Consider the following 18,272-nt stretch of genomic DNA (forward strand, 5'->3'; position numbering starts at 1 on the left):
GGGGAAAAAAATTAATATGAATAGTTTGAAGTGCTACATTTCCACAACTTAAGCATGCCGGTTATTTTAAAATCCATTTGTAATCAAAATATAAGTATTTTTTAATCATTCTTATTTTCTTATTTTTTACACTTATCTAGTGATATTTTAATAAATTGAAATATTTTTGTTTTCTGTGAAATGTAAAACATTCCTTATGGTAATGCTGTGATTCCTGGTTCCAAGTTAAAATAACACACTCTAACGTTATTAGCTTAGTGATTGTTCTAGTTGCATCACCTCAGCCAAAGGTGTCAGCCTGAGGCATCACATTTGAATTTGCCCAGCCCCATTCTTGTGTGGCTACTCAGCTGCTGTAGTCTCTAGGTGTTTCTTCCAGAATCCTAATTTCCTATTACAAAGGAGTCAGATAAGAAATAAGGTATATTTAACTTCTATTTTCATCAAGTGCCTCTTAATTCTCTTCTTTGTTGGGATCAAGCATACGGTTGCCTGTTACTGCGTCTGAGTTTAGCAGAATGAGTACTGAGCTGAGAGAGACATTTGTTGACCTATTATGCTTTTAGCTTCAGAAATCCAAAGCTGAACCAACCGGCAAAGTTGCTGCATTTCACAATGGGTGGATAGAAGGGCTGTGGAGGTCAGGGGTTCAAAGGGCTCCCGTACTATTGAGAAATCATGCACAGAAACCTGTGTGGATACACCATGTAATGTAATTTAATGCATTCTGCCTTACACCTAGTGTGGAATTCACCTCATTGCACTTTAATCACCTAAAACCCGAGACACTCACAGCGTCCCTGGGCTCCCTGTACAGTCAGTGGACAGAAAGAGGCACCTCATCTCTCCTATCCAGATGCCTCCCTGTGTTTGGACAACCAGGGCTGCGATGCGTGTGTTGGGAGTGTAAGAGGCTGAACTCACTAGAGGTCTGTTTTAATGCACAAAAGCCATCTCCTGCAGATTTCTGAATGTCTTGCAAGCCAGTGTTTCAGCCGAAAAAAGGCCGATTCTGTTTATCCCATATGGGCAAAATTTTCAGGCAGAAGAGGCTGTTTCTGAGGAAGCTGAATGAACTTTAAAGGCTTAGAATTAACTTCCCTGGCCATTGAATAATCCAAACAAACTGAGTATAAGTGATGAGGGGTTTGCAGAGGCGATAGGGAAAAGATGACCCCCTGAAAACGAGAGGAGGAAACTACAATGAACATATTCATTAGCCAAGGGCAGACAAGTACATCCTTCCCGTTCTCAGATAATCCTGAGCAGACGGCTCTTTATTTGCACAGCGTCCTCAGCCTTTTCGGACGCCCTGGCTAGTCTCCGAGAGGAGTCAGAGCAGTCTGGGGGGCCTGCCCTGCCTCAGCAGACAGATGTGAGCCAGGTTTACATGTGCGGTTGAGATCAATTAGCTGAAGCAAGTTTCCGTTTTCCAAAGGGTCAAGTCAGAGTTATTCCAGCAAACATAGGGAAGCTAGAAGGCTTTTGCCCACTGACCAAGTCATCCCAATGATTTTTCCTAACCACAAATGACAAACAGTTAAGAAGCGTATGAACTTGGGAGTGTAACCTCTCCAGAACAAGGAAGGAAAAGCAGAGCTTCAACTAATAGCACTGCTTAGCGTAAAACCAGTGTAGTTAATGACCCCAGCCCAAACCTTTAACCAGTCTGAGCAAATGCATTGCAAATGCAGCCCTGCTGAAGTCTAAAGGACAGGGCACAGGGTTGCCCAAGGACCTGTTCTGGGACAGCGTCACCGGGATAGAGCAGACTCCATGTTTCTTCCATAGGCTCTCATGCAGTTTGGCACCATTGCAAGAGACAAAAATCCTCAGTAAGTGTTTAGTTAACTAACATTTGTGTTATAAACAGTGGGTAAAGGATGAGGAAATAGGACTTGAGCAAACCGTGAGAAAATGCCTTTTAGTCTGAGACCACAGCAAAGGGACTCCTAATCAAGGCAACACTGTGATTTTTCAGATTCCTCTGCCACGCTATATTACAGCCTGGCCCCAGTGACAGAGGAATGCTTATTAAAATAAATTCTGATTAGAAAGCATTAATTTGAGTAACAAGGTTGCCATTCTGCTGCTCAGATATTTTCCAGAATTGAACTTTGGAAAGATGAGCTTATGCAGAAAGTACGCTGAGAAGGTACTTTTCTGGACTAAGACATAGTGATCAGCAGAGATATTGATCGTGCTGTCTCTGGAACAACAACAAGAATTATGTATTGATTTCTCTGGAGACTGGATTATGTATCGATTACGCTAGCTGCAAAGCAGAGGCCTAAGTAATGCTATCATCTCTGGCTAAAATGGTGCCCATAGAGTAGTGAAGTCAATAGAAAGGGGAGATGAGAAATCCATTGAGTCAAAGGGTAAAGTCCCAGGGCAATTAATTAAATGGCAAAACTCTCCTTGGCTCAAGTGAGGCCAGGATTTCTACTTAAGTATTTAGCATCCTGAAAAGTCTCCTAATAGGAACCCAAAGGACACAGTGAATAACGCTTTCAGCAAGTAAATAATTCTAGCCCATCCTGCATCCATGTAACACACTGTGTTCAGACAGGCACTTCATTCATTGCTTACTTCAATTGGGTCATTAATGAAATGCAAAGAGTTTAGAAAAATTTGAAAACTAGCTGTGGAGATAACTCTTGGATCAAGCCTTAAGGGACCATGCACTGCAGCCAGTGAAAAGCGATATTGTGTTGCCCTTTTATCAGCAAGATAATAAGCTTACAGGGGGACAGAGATGACTCGCTGGATATAAGTGATATAAGCTGAATTTATATGAGAAAGGTAACCATGTAGAAAAAAGTCCCTGAAGGTTCACCTTTCAAACACAAAGCCTCTGTCTCGTATTAAACTCTGCAGATTGCTTTACAGAAGCTTAATGTTTCTTTCTTTCAGAGCTTCCCTTACAGTGACATTCAGCTTTTTTTTTTTGGCCATTCCAAAACCTAATTATAACATGTTCCCTGGAAGGCATTTAGTAAAACTAAACAGTTAGAGGAAGAGGTCTCAGTACTTGAATCCAATTCTTGGTACGATATAACCTGCCCTTCCAGGATTCAGCCAGAATCATTAAAAAGTGATACATGAAACTTTCCTTATGGGAGATGGAAGGCTTTAGTGATCAGCGAAGATGACTCACTCAGAAGCGCAAGTGCTGAAGTTTGCATTTATTTTGGTGGTGAAAATAAGAAGGGGGAAGGAAATCTCAAGCAGAGAGCAACTGAAGGAAAAGATCCTCGGCATCAAGATTAAAGCAATAGTGTGCAAAAAGAAAAGTACTCTTTGTCAATGCACAGAGCTGACAGAGGGTGTCTGTGAGCAGGAGCCTGGGCACAGCTGCATGGCTTTGTCCAGCAGAAGGGCTCATATACCATTTTAATTTCACCTCACCTATATTGCATAGAAGTTTTCTTCTCCATATAGAACTGATTTGAGAGAAGAGCACATTTTAGCCAGTAGACAGTGGAAGGACAGCCACTGCTGTTCAGCCAGTTTCCCTTTCACGGGACTTTTCCCTCCCTTCCTTATCCTATAATTGTTCATAAAGACAAAGACATGTTTTCATTTAGCAAAATACCCATAGCTAGCCTTAGACTGGAGTAAGGAGGTTATTGCTATGCCCAGCTAACCTCTTGCAGCAAAGAAAGAAATTGCAAACATGGCCTTTATTCTGTGTATTTCCTGGAGGAAAGGAGACTGAACAGGAATTCAGATAAGAAAACTAGTGCTGTTGCTGTTCTTCATATTCTGTGAAGTATATTAATGGAGATAACAATACACATTAGACATCCTATTCAGTAACATTTTTAGTAGCCAGCTGAGTCCAAATATAAACCATAATGGCATATGGAGACTGTCTTAAGAGCCATTTCAAATCAATTTAGTTTTATATAGCGTCTCTCAAAGTATCTCAAGGTGATTTATCGTGAAAAAGAAAATAACGGGCTGGTGATTTAGTAGAGTAAGGCATGGCAGCTGTCAGGCAGGAAGGCAAAAATGCTGCATGGAGATGCAAAACTCTAATTTAAAAACCAGTACATCTCTCTTTGCTCTTTCAGTACAAGAAGCAGCCAGGTAATGAAGCCAGGCTGGGTTCGGTTTAACTCAACTGTTCCACAAAGCACTGAGGGCTTTTCCATTTACAGAGAGAACTGGAACCTAAACCTGAAACATTTCCACTCCACTGTTGAGATTAGGAAAAGCCAGGAAAGAAATATTTGTGACCAATTCATTCGAGCAGTTTTACCATCATATTTCACAACCTCAGAAATTTTAGATTTCCTGTGGGTTGGACTTTTGCCCTACGGGCTTATTAAGTCAAGAAGGCAGCTTTAAGTGCCTTTTTCATGGAAACTGTTAAAGGTTCTCTTGAAGAAGCAAGGCTCGAGTCAAGAAACCTTGATCTCACCAGTGTGGCAACTGTTGTGCTGCTCCTGTTAAGCAAAGGCAGCCTCCAGGTGGACTTCCTTTCAGATTACAGTATTGAAGTGGTACGTGCCTCGTTGGGTCTCTTCCTCCTATCGGTCAAGGTGGCACATGCCTCCTTGGGTCTCTTTCTCTTAATGGACAAGGCCCTCTCACCAGTGCTCATCCCACATAGCCCCTGAAGAGTAGCTGGCTCACAGTTGGACCTCCTCAGAGAAGTATATTAACAATTCTTCAGAGCATGTTTCAAGGATGGGGGGGGCGTCTTCAGCTACAGGACACCTCTTCTGTGGGTTTTCACTCTCCTGGTCACCACTCGAGTGATGCTGCTAAGGAAGCCATGGAAACGCTTGTATTTTTGCATCCTCAGCATGAAGATCACATGTACTCCTTACATGTCCCTCTCATCAAATAGTTCAGAATGGCGTGTTGGATATGAATGTTTCAACGAACTTTAGGCGAGAGAAGGAATACTAATGTTTTCCTAGATGAGAACCTGAGTACATAGAATCATAGAACAGCTGAGGTTGGATGGGATCTCAAAAGATCATCTGGTCCAACCTTTCATGGGAAAGGGAGCCTAGATGAGATCATCTAGCACCCTGTCCAATAGCATCTTGAAAACCTCCAGTGATGAGGACTCTACCACATTCCTAGGGAAGTTGTTCCTACATGCCACTTCTTTGAGAGGCCTAAACCACTTGTTTTCCCTTCCAGGTGCCAAGACACATTCAGAATTTGTCATTGCTGTTGCCTGTAGGTCGGGGAGATGGTGGAAGCCCGACCTGCTCATGCCACCCCTGGTGTCAACCAGAACAAAAGTCTACTAGACCTCTTCTCAACTTCCCCAGTGAGCACGCAGGGGCTGTTCAGTATGCTAAAGCTGTGAAGAGCCTGAATCATGATTACTTGAAAAAGCGCCTCCTCCCTCAACCATCTCGTCAAGTGCTGAGCTTGTTTAGCAGCCTAGGGGCTGATGCTGAATGTTCTCACCCAGAGCTCTCCACGTGGGAATTCACTGCTCCCACATGTCTGAGTCTGCTAACTACAGTGCACAGTGTAGCACCATCTTGTAGACAGTGGCTGTGTGAGTGACGTGAGGCTGTAAGTACTGGTGTGATGTCTACTCATCTGGCGAAGTGTTTTCTTTTCCTTTCCGCTGTGCAAGTAGTATATGTTTTATTAAATAAAGTGCATGTTCCCTATGCAAATGAATGCACTTTAGAATGATGATATACTGACACATTGTATGTTAAATATGTATGACATTTAAAAATCTAAGCAAGAACTAAAAATCATTTATAAATATTAAAGAGCATGAAGTCTACTTTTTGTTTTCATTTTGCTTCTGATCCTGCACTCTGGGAAAAATACTCCTCACATTATAAGACTGAATTATCTGCCCAAGAACTAAACCTATAATTTTATTCTATCAGTCAAGCTGTATGTCACACTATTTTTGTATCAAGACAATCAGGTTCTTTGAAGCACAGACACACACCTACTTAAAAGAAGCATTCCTCTGAAGGCAGATGACTTTGGAATCAGGAGCAATTTGTATCTTTCAAGAGACTGATAATTAAATGGAGAAATGCAGCTCCTAATGAAAAGAAGGTTTCTTTGCTGGCCAGGATGATATTCCATTAAGACATTTGGGTCCGGATTCATCCCTCTTGACTGCAAGCATCTAACCTGGCTTCATATCTGTCCTTTGGAGATTCTTATTTCTCTTTCTTGACAAGAAAGGATAGTAGGCCATCTGAACTCCTAACTTGGGTACCTTATTTAAGTATCTATAAAGAAATGAAATTAATCCAGGCCTTGCTCTAGTTTTTTAAGTATTTGTTGCATGGGAGACCTGTTAGAGAATCTAGTATTCAACCCATTGCTATGGCACAGTCAACCTCGCCTCTAGGAAGTATTTTCTGCTAAACAGGGCTTAAACACCCCTCTGGAAAGAAGCAGAAGTTTCCCATTAAGAAAAAAAAAAAAGTGCAGCGAGACCAATGCAGACATGAAAGCACCACCACCAGGGAAGCAGTTTTAGATTACAAGTGAAGGAGCACAACTTTGTGTTTCCTTCTGCCCAAAGATGTTAAGGTAACTTGCAAATACCAGAAAAGTTTCAGAACAGACTGTAAATACCCTGTGCCCATTTTACAGACTGAGAAACCAGGTACACAGGTCAAATATGAAGTGCAGAGCATGGCAGAGAATGGAGACTCCAGCTCTGGAGTCCCAGTAATTTCCCTTCCTGCACCACCACCACTTTTTATTGATGAAGAACCAACTGGTCTCAGATTAGTCTTCACTGCACATTCACTTACATCAATAAACTGTTCCCTGTGCTTCTGCTGCACTATGGGGCTCCTGGCAAATGGACAAGGATGGCAGGAGTGCCACAGGACAGCAGGGAAGGGATTTGGTCTCTGGAAACCTGTACCAAGACCATCTGAAACAAAGCAATACTATCCCTCTCACACTTTACTAGCCCTGCTATCAGCAAAATGCCTTTCTTCATTTCCAGATGAGAATTAGAGCAGTGGGAAATATTTTCCCTCGGTATTTGTCCTTTGTTCTTCTGTTGACAGAAATTTTAAGACAAATGGTCATTTTGGTGGATTTAAAAAGCAGGGGAACTTCATGCCCCTAATGAATGGGCAGCAGGAACTCATACTGGCAGTGCTAAATGGCTGCACGTGAAACTAGCCAGGCTCAGTAAATGAAACCAGATCCCAAAATGCAGCCTGAGATAACTGAAAGTATGCATTGAAATTTATTGTAGGAAAATGACTGACTGGAAAAAAAGTGGTCTGCTCTGCCCCTGCACCTCCAAAACATATTGTACCATTTAAATGCTTTAGAAAGACATCTTCCAAAAATGCAATTAATTCTCCTGAAGGTCAAATGTATTTCTCTTGTAAAACAGTTGAAGCAGCAATTGTAAATCTTGATTACTCTTATGAAAGCAACTTAAGAAAACCCTAGGGTTGTTCTTGTGTTTGAAGTTGGATATTTATTGCTTACTGGCAGTTACTTTTGTTGCAAAGGGTAAACGTGGTCAGCAAATGATTAACCCCCCCCCAAGGAAAGGGTTAGTCCCAGTGCAGCCCGTCCAAAATTCCCGCAGCAGATCTGTAGTTCTGTTTGGAGTGCCACCCTGTGGACACAGCTGCTACCATGGGCTCCTCTCCTTCCAACAACCTGGAGATGAAACACTCAGGAACCCACAGAGGTGGAAACAAGAAGGGGTGGTAGCACCTCTCGGCTCCAAACCACGCTGTCCCATGTCAGTCTTGCATGTCCCTGGTTACCCTGTGGCAAATGGTGGTGGTGGAGGAATGGGAATTTTTGTACCAAAATACAGTGTCTGTTACCAAAGACCATTTTTGCCGGTGCTTTTTACACAACAGTATATGAAATGCCACCACCTCTTTTGAGCTGGATAGGAAATAATTGTGGCATCTGTTGGTAACAGCTGAGGTCTCTTGCGTTACACCACAGATGTAGAGCTCTGCACACCGAGAAGAGACCAGAGAAGCCCCCCGCTCATCCACAGATGAATTAGGCCCCTGGTAAGCTCAAGTTCATCCTTAGAAGTCAATTTCTGGATTGGATTACAATTTTTTTTCTCTCTGACTGTTTGTATAAGACTCGTAGGTTTATTCACTGGAGATTGCCACCATAAATTTTAGGAGTCTGGCTTACAAAGCCTCTAACAACCTGGTTTAGCAAAGGTGTGCTTTGCAGCATTCCCTTGGTAATGCCACTTTGGCTGCCCCTTACCTCTGGGGTGAGGTATTTCATCATGATTTCCTTTCCTTTCTCTCCCAGCTTTTCATCTGGAGCGATTTCATATTCTGCCTGGAACAGATATATAAAAAAAAAAAAGTCAATATTTGCACTCATATTTCACCATTATAACTTCATTTTGGATGTGGCCCTAATGGAACGCTCTGTCTGAAAAATCTGAAGGATAAATACCATTTTTTGATGGAAGTAAAGACTGTACACACAATCCTATTAAAAATCTTCCACTATATTTTGACCAAAACTAGTTGTACATTTTCTGAGATGATGTCTCTTAATTAACACCAATAAAATTTAATTCATTTATATTTTATAGCCTTGCCAAGCTAGCTTTCAGAAAGCATTCAGTGACGACAGACGGCAACTTTATTTGGTTTTGCTCAAAGGGAAGGTGAACATAGAAAGTAAAATTATTTCTCTGAGTAGCAGAGAAAGTCCATGTTTGTTAATTCTTTGCACAGTGGTATTTCAAGCACTAAGTGAGCTCCTTCAGTAAATTGTCTTTTTGGTCAAAGGTGTCCTTCCTATTTATTTACGTCTTCACCTTGGTCTAACACATCCCCTTGGTCTAACACATCCCTCTGCAAAGCAGAGAGAGTTGTCCATCACTTTTAGAGATCCTTGACTCAGTCCCTCCAGAAGGCAGATCTAAGAGTCGATTTCTGGGGACTGAGATAAAACAAGAGACCATTTAGAGGAACAGACACTATAGGCAAAATTCTCTTTGAGTTCCCTGGTGCATTAAAAAAGAGAGCACTGCATTCCCCCACACAAAGTTTACCTACATTTTAAAATTGGGACTATTCTATGTATTGTAGCATCACTGACTTTTGATGAGTTTCAGGACAACGTTTACATAAGAAACAAAGGAAGCATTACTTGTGCACCATGAAGACATTAATCACTTCAGTTAAAATTTTGGATCCATGGCAGGCATTCGAAGGAAACACACGCCGCATGGGACTCCGGTGGCTAAATGACAAGAAGTTCTTAGATACATTCCCACTTGGCACTGCCCAGGATACAAAACTTTAGCCTTAGGATCAAAATATTTTCAAGAAAAAAAAAAGAAAAGAAAAAAGAAGAAAAAAGAAGAAAAAAAGAAGAAAAAAAGAAGAAAAAAGAAAAAAAAAGAAACGACAGTCTAACAGTTTTTATGACTGCTTGTATTAGAAATGATCCCAGAAAATCCTGCCAAACCAATTAAGTAACCTGGTCCAATACAAGCTGTCTGCGATGATAAATGAGGAGGAAGTTTAAAAAAAAAAAAAAAAAAGGTAAATCAGACTGAACTGGCAAACACTTGGAAGAGCAAATTTCAGAACTGTTGCCCACTGGAAGACGTATGTACTGCTCCGAGCTTGATGCAATAAACCCGAGGCAGGCTGTAACGAATACCCTAGCTAAGCAGACCTAGGAATGACATGAAACCACAATATAGTAATAATGCTATTACCCAGCTATCTGGCCAGTGCTGATTTAGCTTAAGTCTGGAGCTACATATTTATACACATACATAGCAGGTTGCTTTAACTATCTAGAATTACGATCTGATTTGGTTTGGGAAATGACAATGACCGCAAATAACAGAGAAACCTGTATTGCTGATGAAAAATACACCGAAAGCTAAAATCCACAAGTGCAGTACTTCTCTTTTAGTGACCATTTTGGGGATGAACTGATTACGTTCTCATAAAACTTAATACAAGGGTTTAAAAATATCTTTCATCCAATTTCCTGTCCTTTTAGACAGTATCTGAGAATGGGTCATTTCAGCTCTTAAAGCACAGACACTCTCAAATGTTTACAGCATCTTAACAGCATTTTTCCTCATGATTCCTTGCTAGGGGATAAAGCAATGGCAAGAGTAACAGAAGGAACAATTTTTTAAAAGGTCAAAGTTGCATCTTATTTGGACCTTACAGTTTACGGTTAGGATCACAGACAAACTAGGCATTTTTCATATAAAATAACAATGTGTTTTAATAAAAGAAAATAATTGTACTTAAATGTAACTGACTGTGCAGAAGACTGCAAAGAAAGGAGAACTCCTTGGCATTGCCTCGGCATGGAAGCATCTGGGAGATCTTCCGAGTCCTCCATTCAGTGCCATTTACAATTTAGCCAATAATGAGCATTTCTGTCTCATTCATTTGCTTTTAGACTCTGGATTCTGGTAATATATTAGCTCCCTAGTAAATAAAACCTGATTCAAAGTCATTATTTGCCATCTGAAGCACACCATGGGAATGTCAAAAAATGTCCTTTTGCCACAGACACGTTATTACATTTACATCCCACCCAAATTGTACAACAGGAAGCAAATCAGGTCAGACCAGAAGACAGAAATTTAGCAGGAATTAGTGTTTTGAAGTGCAATTCCTGATGGGATCCAACATATGCAGAGCTAAATGCACACACACATACATATACAGAGTATCTAATTCTATCTCAAGATAGTTGGGAAGGAATAAAAGGGAAGTTTAATTATACTTGCACTTGACATTCTCAGGAAATGTTATACTGTGGTGGTGAAGGTAGGAAGTGACAGACAAGTGAGGATGTGAGAAGGAACCATAAGCTCCAACTGTGAACAGTTTTGATTTCACTGTACCTCAAGTACTAGAAGCCCGCTTCGTTTTGTTTCTAAGTTCATTATTATTTCTCCCTTCAGTACCACTTTTGAGCTGTTCAGCAACAGATAGTGGTACACTTTCAGCCATGGATCATTATTACAGGAAGAATTACCCGTGTAGAGAGACAGAGTGACTTCCCCATACCCACCCTTCCGCATGCCTGGGACATGTACCAAGGTCCTCAACTCTCAGTCTTGTGCTTAAATCACAAGATACATCCCCTTCTTCCACAATACTCAAAAGCACAGCTACAATTTGCAAATCCCTAATTGCTAGAAATATCGTTATTAAAATCCATGTGGAACAAAATATTTTCCATTATTCCTTTGATGACTCCAGGCATGTGTTTCAAGGCTCCTGCTCTGAAGTCTAATAGCTTCTCCATGCCCTAGTTAGGTCAGACAGGGCCCTATTCATAGTTTATAAATGAGGGGAAGATTTATGATCACCCTGATTGCATGGGACGAGCTGCAGGGAAGTCTCTTTCTGCGAGTCAGGCCTGGATCCTTCAGTCCAAATGGTGAGAGGATGTGGGCTGGCCGCCATTTGTTGCTAGCTGTTCTTTTGGCTGCTGTTTTGAAGGTAGTACTTACTTCCCTAGAAGCAACCTTGGCTGAATGGGGGCACGGGTGTGTGAAGCACCCTTCCCTTCAGAGCAGCCACCCTCGGGATGGGCTGAGCGAGGTCGGATGGGAGAACGCACTTGCACTGGGAAAGGGAGCAACGTCCAGCCCATGGCAGGCTGTGGGACGGGGTTGTGGGCTCAGGGATGGCTGAGCAAGAGATTTGGGGGCTGGAGGGTGCCTGTGACCGATGGAGAGCATCACTAGTGCAATGGCACGGGGACCCAGCGGGGTCTCGCATCAGCAACCTTAATTCTGACACATTGTTTTACCTACTGTTTGATTTTCATCTTAATATTCTTTGAGCTCCTGAAACTGTATGGCTTAAAAGTATGTGAAAATTGAAAAATGGAGCCAAAGGGATCTCTCTGCAGGTCTGGGAGGACTCTACCACAGCAGGTAGCTGCTGGTTGCCTGCGGGAGTGTGGCATGGCCACGGGAGTCAGTCTCTTGTACCACCAGGAGATGGAGATGGGAACGGACACTCCCACCAGAGTGGTTTCAGCTTCTTGGTATAAGTCAGGAGCAGTGAAGTCACCTTCTGGGCATCTGCAGGAGGCTACTGGTATTTTGGTCCCAATTTTACACCTCCACTTTCTGAGCTCCCTCCTCTGTTACCCCCAGCACCTCTCTGCTCCAGCTCCTGCTCCCTCCTACCTTGGACTCCAAGCCCTGCCCTGCTATCACTCTGTGCTCCAGCGACAGCTCCCGCACTTGCCTCCACTGGAGATTTAAAATCTGTGACTGAAAATTGGAAGGCAAAACCCAAACAGCTGGGATTCATAATAACTCACATTTCTAAATGAAAAGTGAACTTGAAACCACAGTTTTCATATTTAAACGCAGGGCAAAAAGACCCCTTTTAACTGTTTAAAAACACGTTTTGGGTTAATGAGCTTGTTGATATCAACAAACTGGCATTTCTGATGGAAAAAGCCTTGAACAGCTTTAAGACACACATACACAGATGGTTTATATACCGTGTAAGGGACTTAACCAAACGAAATCTCCCTAACAGTGAGACGGGGTTTTTACAAATGGCATTAAATGGATGCTTGCTCATCCTTTTACCCCAGATAAGTGTAATGTCTAGTGAAGCATTCAGCTGAAGAGTCCACCTGAGGAGATCGTGGCTCTCACCCCTGGCCCCAGTGGCCGGATAGTACAAGCAGAAACAACCTGGAGAGGCAGCAGTGCTATTTTCCTCTGGAGAATGTATTTCTGTGTGACTCCAATGCAAAGAAATAATATCATACAGGTTAGAGAGAAAATAATGTCAAGTTATTTTCTCCTTGACCAGAATTAGCCACATTCTCCCCCAGCCAATCTAAAGCTGGTCTACATTAAAATGTTAAAAATCCTCCCCTGGAAAAAAAAAAAAAAAAAAAATTATGAATGTGAGTAGATGAGGAAAGTGAGTCCAGAAGCCAAAGCCTTCATTATAATGGCACACAAAAATCAGAGGAGAGGAGAGGGAAATGTCAGGAGCCGGCACCCCCGGGAATGTGCTGTTGAGAAGGGAACGTGGGAAGAGGTCGCCGCTGAACTGCCGCCTTCTTGTGCTGGAGGCACGGGCTGTGGGGAAGGAAACGCGTCTTGCTAGCAGATTCCCAGCTCACTGATCTGCCTTTCAGCACAGGAAACGTATCCCCTAATGCTTTATTTTAATGGCTGTCTTTCAACAGCTCCAACGTTGTATGAAGTCGCTAAAATATTTGTAAGCACAGCAAAGCATGCTTTGGGGCTGTGCGTGAATTCTTTGTTAAGGGCTTATAGGGGAGCTGACTTAATCATAAACCATCTCCATTTAATGATAATAGTTTACATTCGCATAATTTCTTCATCTGAATGGCTACATAAGGGTTTGGTGAACTATTCATGGGAGATCTTTGTGTTTACGTGCACACAGATAAGCACGCGATGCATTCAGAGGCACAAGTTGCAGCCGTCGGTACTTCTTACTAGATATTTCATCTAGTCGGGACAGGACCTCTGTCATGAAATTGTTTGGACAATATCCATAATAAGACATGGCTCTCTGTCCTTATAGCCTCACCGCGCTGCCCAGGAGAAGGGGTTGTTGTTGCCCCTTTTCCCAGACAGACAGCCGTGCTGATGGCTGCTGAGTGGTCCGGCAGCAGCGGTGGGAACCGACCGCCCACAGCTCCACCAGCGCTGCACTGCAAAGCTCTGCGTCTCTTCATTTTTATCGTTTTTATCATTTAATGTTGGGGCCTGCTGCTTACAAACCACATATCTTTGTAGTCTGTTTTACAATTGATAGATTGTGGCTAATTACTGTTCTCAGAAAACATGTAAAAACTTTGTCTCCGAGCACTTTAATCTCAATTATGGGTTGAAATTGGCCAAGGTATTCACAAGTTTTAGAGGGAATCGACAGATACGCACCTACACGGATGCAGAATTTGATGACGCAAAATACTTTTTTCTGCAGAAAGCAGTCAAACAACTGTTTAACTGTACAGACAAAATAACCCAAAAGTTGCTATAAGTAGATTCGCAGGAGACTACATCAGACCAGGTTAGGTATTTCACCTAACGGTTGAAATAAATGTCCAGCAAAGAGGGGATTTTTTTTTTCTTTTTACATGGTCCAGTCTGCAAGGTCTGGTTGGTTTTACCAGTCTTTGGAAGCAAAGCCGTGAGAGAGAGCTTGCAAAACTTAGTCTCGTGTAAGTATGGGAATGGAGGTTGTTGGGAGGTTGTTGAGTGTCTGACTGAGGTTCTGGTTTCCTCCCAGGATCCCAAAATGAAAAAGCTCTGTGAGCCTCTCATGAACAGCTAAATATTTTCCTCTATTATTTTTTTCTTCTTTTTATTTGATACTACACAAAAGCTAAGTTTTGCATCTCATGTTAGAAAAATAACTAAGTCAAAAGAAAATGGAGGGTCTTGGCTTTTTCTGTTTGGGGCCTGTTACAGCAGGTGGTCTCCAAAAGGTTTCACATTCCTGGTGGTCTCAGAATAGGGCTGTAAAGTCAAACTTCTGGTCTCATTATGGGACTTTTTTGCCTAACATAGGACTTGGCCTGAATCCCACTACTCACTCAACACAGCGTGACCCTGCTGGGCAAATTTCAGTAGCAATCATCCAATTTAATAGCTATGGCCTGCATCGCTTGACTGTAATATTGCCTAATACAGGGATTTTCATGGGCTGGGAGAAAGCCTGTACAGAATTTGAAATCAATAAACAAAGGAGACTGCTGTCAATTAGCATGAAAAAGAAGAGAGAAAGAGTAAATATTCAAACCTCCACACAGCCAGGCATTTTGTTCACGAAATCCTCGTACTGCCAGTCTGAGCCTAACTGGGAACTGGTTGCTGGCTCAGTGAAGGTACACGGGGCAGCTCCAGCCTGCGAAAGCAACCCGAGTGTGGGTGCAAAGCACGCCTTCGCAAAAGGATTTGAGCATAGCAGTCGGGGATTGCTCGGAGAGGGAGCTTTAAAACAAAGCCAGTCCAACCACAAGCTTTTGCAGGACTGGTGTCACCTGCACGGCACGGGTGCTGGGAGGACATGGAGTTTCAGTGCTTGGTGCTGCTCCACAGGGCTTCGGGAGAATGAAGTGACCCAGTGCCCTCAGTTCGTGCACGCAGAGGTGCGCTGAGCAGCCGGCGCTGCTGGGAGAGGCTGGGAGAGGCTGCAGGCAGGGCTGCAGGGAAGGTTATCATGCAGTGCCCCGGGGCTGGTGGCACTGGGAGGGGGGGACAGTGATGTTTCCTTTAGCCTAGATGTTGTTACCGCTGTCAGCTCGAGCGGTACATCTTGAGGGCTGCTGCCAGGCGTGTGCAGGGCTCACACAATGTGGGCTTGTTCTCCACAGCCCCTGGGTGCTGCTGGAACCAAAATGTGACGCCTACCGCTGCAATGAGGCGTGAGAAAAGAACAGGGCCTTGCTAACTCTCTCCAAACTGAGGACGGCTCTGTCTCTTCTGTCTGAAATTAAAACCACATGGAAGCAGACTTTTGTGGCTGTCTCCCAGAGGATTTCTGCGGCTTCCTAGAGGGATGGCCATCATCCATCCCCTCTGAGCTGTGGACATCACACCTTCTGTGGCACTTCTGCAGTGGTGCCTCCCCCCAGACCAGCACGTGACATTTCATCAGTGGCAGACGTCTCACTAAGAGATGCCAGATCGGTGCAGGACAAACACACCCAGGCTACCTGAAATGTCCTCCAGCTTGCCGGCCTTCAGCACAGCTGCACAGAGCGTTTGTCAGATGTGGCACTTTCACATACCTTGATGGCCAAACCTTTCACTGGGGGAAATCTCGACCAGTGCTAGGAAGATCAGGTGGAAGTTGTGACCAGCGAAAACTGATTTGAATGGGACTTTATCCAACACTTTCTGTGCAGATTTGCTGCAGATACATAAACTTTAAGTGACCACATGTCCTCTTCCAGACCCTTACCTTTACAACTTCAGTGCAATCCTCACATCTCCCTATTCTTCAGAGTACCTTCACCACAGTACAAAAGAAAAACCTTTATTCCTGTTGGTATGCATAGTTTTGCTTTTGACTGTCAGTGTTAGCCAGAGAGCGAAGTCCCCTGGACGCTCGCACTCAGCAGTGACAAATTCATCTTCCTCTCTGGTACGATTTAGCATTTTGGCTCATCAACACCCGACCCGGCTGCAGGCTCCCAACAAGAAACCCACTGAGACACTTTTACACCACGAACAGCTTCTCCTGCTGGCACTACACAGGGCCAAGTGCTGCTGGATTGGGAAAGAGTGTCAGGTCCCCCAGAGCTGGGGGGCGTTGCTCAGTGTCCGAGTTAACTGGTAGCTCACTGGAATAGAAAATGGAGCAGATTTGTTTCTTGGTGAGCTCAACCAAGTCACTTCTATACCTTGTGCCTCTGTTTTCCTATTTGAAAAACCAGGATAACAATCGGGATGTCCTTTGTAAATCACCCTGAAGTCTACCGATGAAAAGGCTTGGTAAGAGATAGACATTAATATTAGCATACTCCTCATCCTCTCTTGTCAGTCTTCCCTTTCCTCCCAGTGCCTCCCAGCACTGCAGGCTTCACCCACATCAAAAAGCATTACTCACAGCAGCTCAGCTGCTTGTGCGCTGACACGAAGCCAAGCTATGCCAGCACCGTCCTGGGGTGCCTGTCCTTCTCCCACTCCGGTGGCTCGTGCTCCCCGAGGCTGGGACCGACCCCGCGTGCAGCGCTGCCCCTCCGCACCAACGATGCTGGGATGCTGACGGGGTCAGCCCCATCCGCTGCTCGCTCAGGTGTGTTAGGCACAAAATCACATCCCATGAAACAGTGATTTCTTGGGGTCGGGGAAGTCCTCTCTGTCAGGAGAGCGCTGCGAAGCACCCCAAAATATCACAAGAATTGACTTACCACCAAGTCAAGGAACCTAATGCAGCACTCGAGCTCGGGTCGAGTTTCACAGAACTGCCGAAAGAGAAGCCTTCCGATCGGCTGCTTTTCGCATATGCTGCAGTAATCTCTCTCTAGAGGCAATAAAGAGAAGAAGAGAAGCATGAAAATGAGAAGAGCTTTGCCTTTGGGTTGATTAGGAGTTTAAAGCATTGCAAGTGAGTGCAGAACTATGACCCCAAATCAGAACTGCCGCCTTCTCCCCGCCACCACATTTCAGGTATCCAAATACAAATATGATTAATGGCTTTAAGACTCAAACAAGTGAAGCTCAATTTTATAGAGCTGATGTTGGTAAAAGTCCCACAAAAGCCATTCAGCTATTATGAAAAAATAATTTCATTTTTTTCTGTGGTGGAAATATGGGCATTCTGCAAAGGTACTGCTCCGACTGGCAGTGTTTGTGGGAATGTGGGGAGCAAATTACAAGTCCTTGAAATGTGAGTCATACATTAAAGGGTAGGAGAAGCTGGAATTTGTGGAGACCTTTCCCGGATGCTTCCTAGATATGCACTAAAGTGCCCCTTATCTCTGGAAATGTTCAACCCACTCTCTACTAAACAATTATTGCAAACTATGTATTTTCAAAGATTTCAGAATGTCTGCTATGTACTCGCTGAGCATTAACGAATGGATGGAGCATATGGCATCTAGCTGGTTTCAGTTTCACACAGCGCTCCTTTACAGAAGTGTATTTCCCCTTAAGCGCCATGTTTAAATGCCATTCCTCTGTGCTGGTGCCCCCAGAACCATCACCCCCATTAAAGCAAAAGATCCTTTACCCATCACAGGGACTATCTGCAGGAGAACATGGGAGAAGGGCAGGCATCATTAACTGGCACTGCACCAGTACAAATGACGAGGGCTTTGGATATTTTTATGGCAAATCCCCCAGCCTGTTTGGAGCAGCAGTACTCGCTCAAGACACGTTATTCCTCTAGAAGCACACACATGTCAAACAACATACTGTGTTTCCTTGAGCGTTCCTCTCACCACCCTCCTCGCTGCCATATGGCACTTGCTGTTATTATGGAAACAACCAGCTTCTAAACACATAACATAGCACTGAAAACAGACATACTAAACCCACACAAGTTGTCAGTGCCTTGGTTACTTCTTTCTCAGGCCTGCAGTCGCTCCTGCAATGTTTTTTTATTCCCCCTTTGCTTTGTCCCCCTGCACCCTTCAGCTCCGTCCACTCCAAGGAAAACATCTTCAGGCCCACGGCCGTGATGGAGCTCGGTCTGCCATGGAGGCACCCAGCCAAACGGCTCGCTCATCACAGGTCATGCCCTGCGGACCACGTTGCACAAAACCAGGACATCTCT

General features: G+C 43.7%; 1 protein-coding gene across 6 annotated transcripts in view; it reads right to left on the reverse strand.

Moving 5' to 3' along the window:
- GRK5 (G protein-coupled receptor kinase 5) overlaps positions 1–18,272 on the reverse strand; it is a 170,922-nt gene that overhangs the window by 47,037 nt on the left and 105,613 nt on the right. For 4 of the 6 annotated variants that reach the window (XM_054831415.1, XM_054831416.1, XM_054831417.1 and 1 more), the window contains exons 3-4: positions 16,906–17,018; positions 8,233–8,310 (exon numbers count right to left, since the gene is read on the reverse strand). In XM_054831415.1, the coding sequence (XP_054687390.1) occupies positions 8,233–8,310; positions 16,906–17,018 (191 nt within the window). Of the gene's footprint in view, positions 1–8,232; positions 8,311–16,905; positions 17,019–18,272 lie in introns of those variants that run through there. The other 2 variants (XM_054831419.1, XM_054831420.1) reach the window with 2 other exon arrangements.

The sequence above is a fragment of the Grus americana genome, chromosome 7, assembly GCF_028858705.1.
Source record: "Grus americana isolate bGruAme1 chromosome 7, bGruAme1.mat, whole genome shotgun sequence".
In the NCBI taxonomy this organism is placed as follows: Eukaryota; Metazoa; Chordata; class Aves; order Gruiformes; family Gruidae; genus Grus; species Grus americana.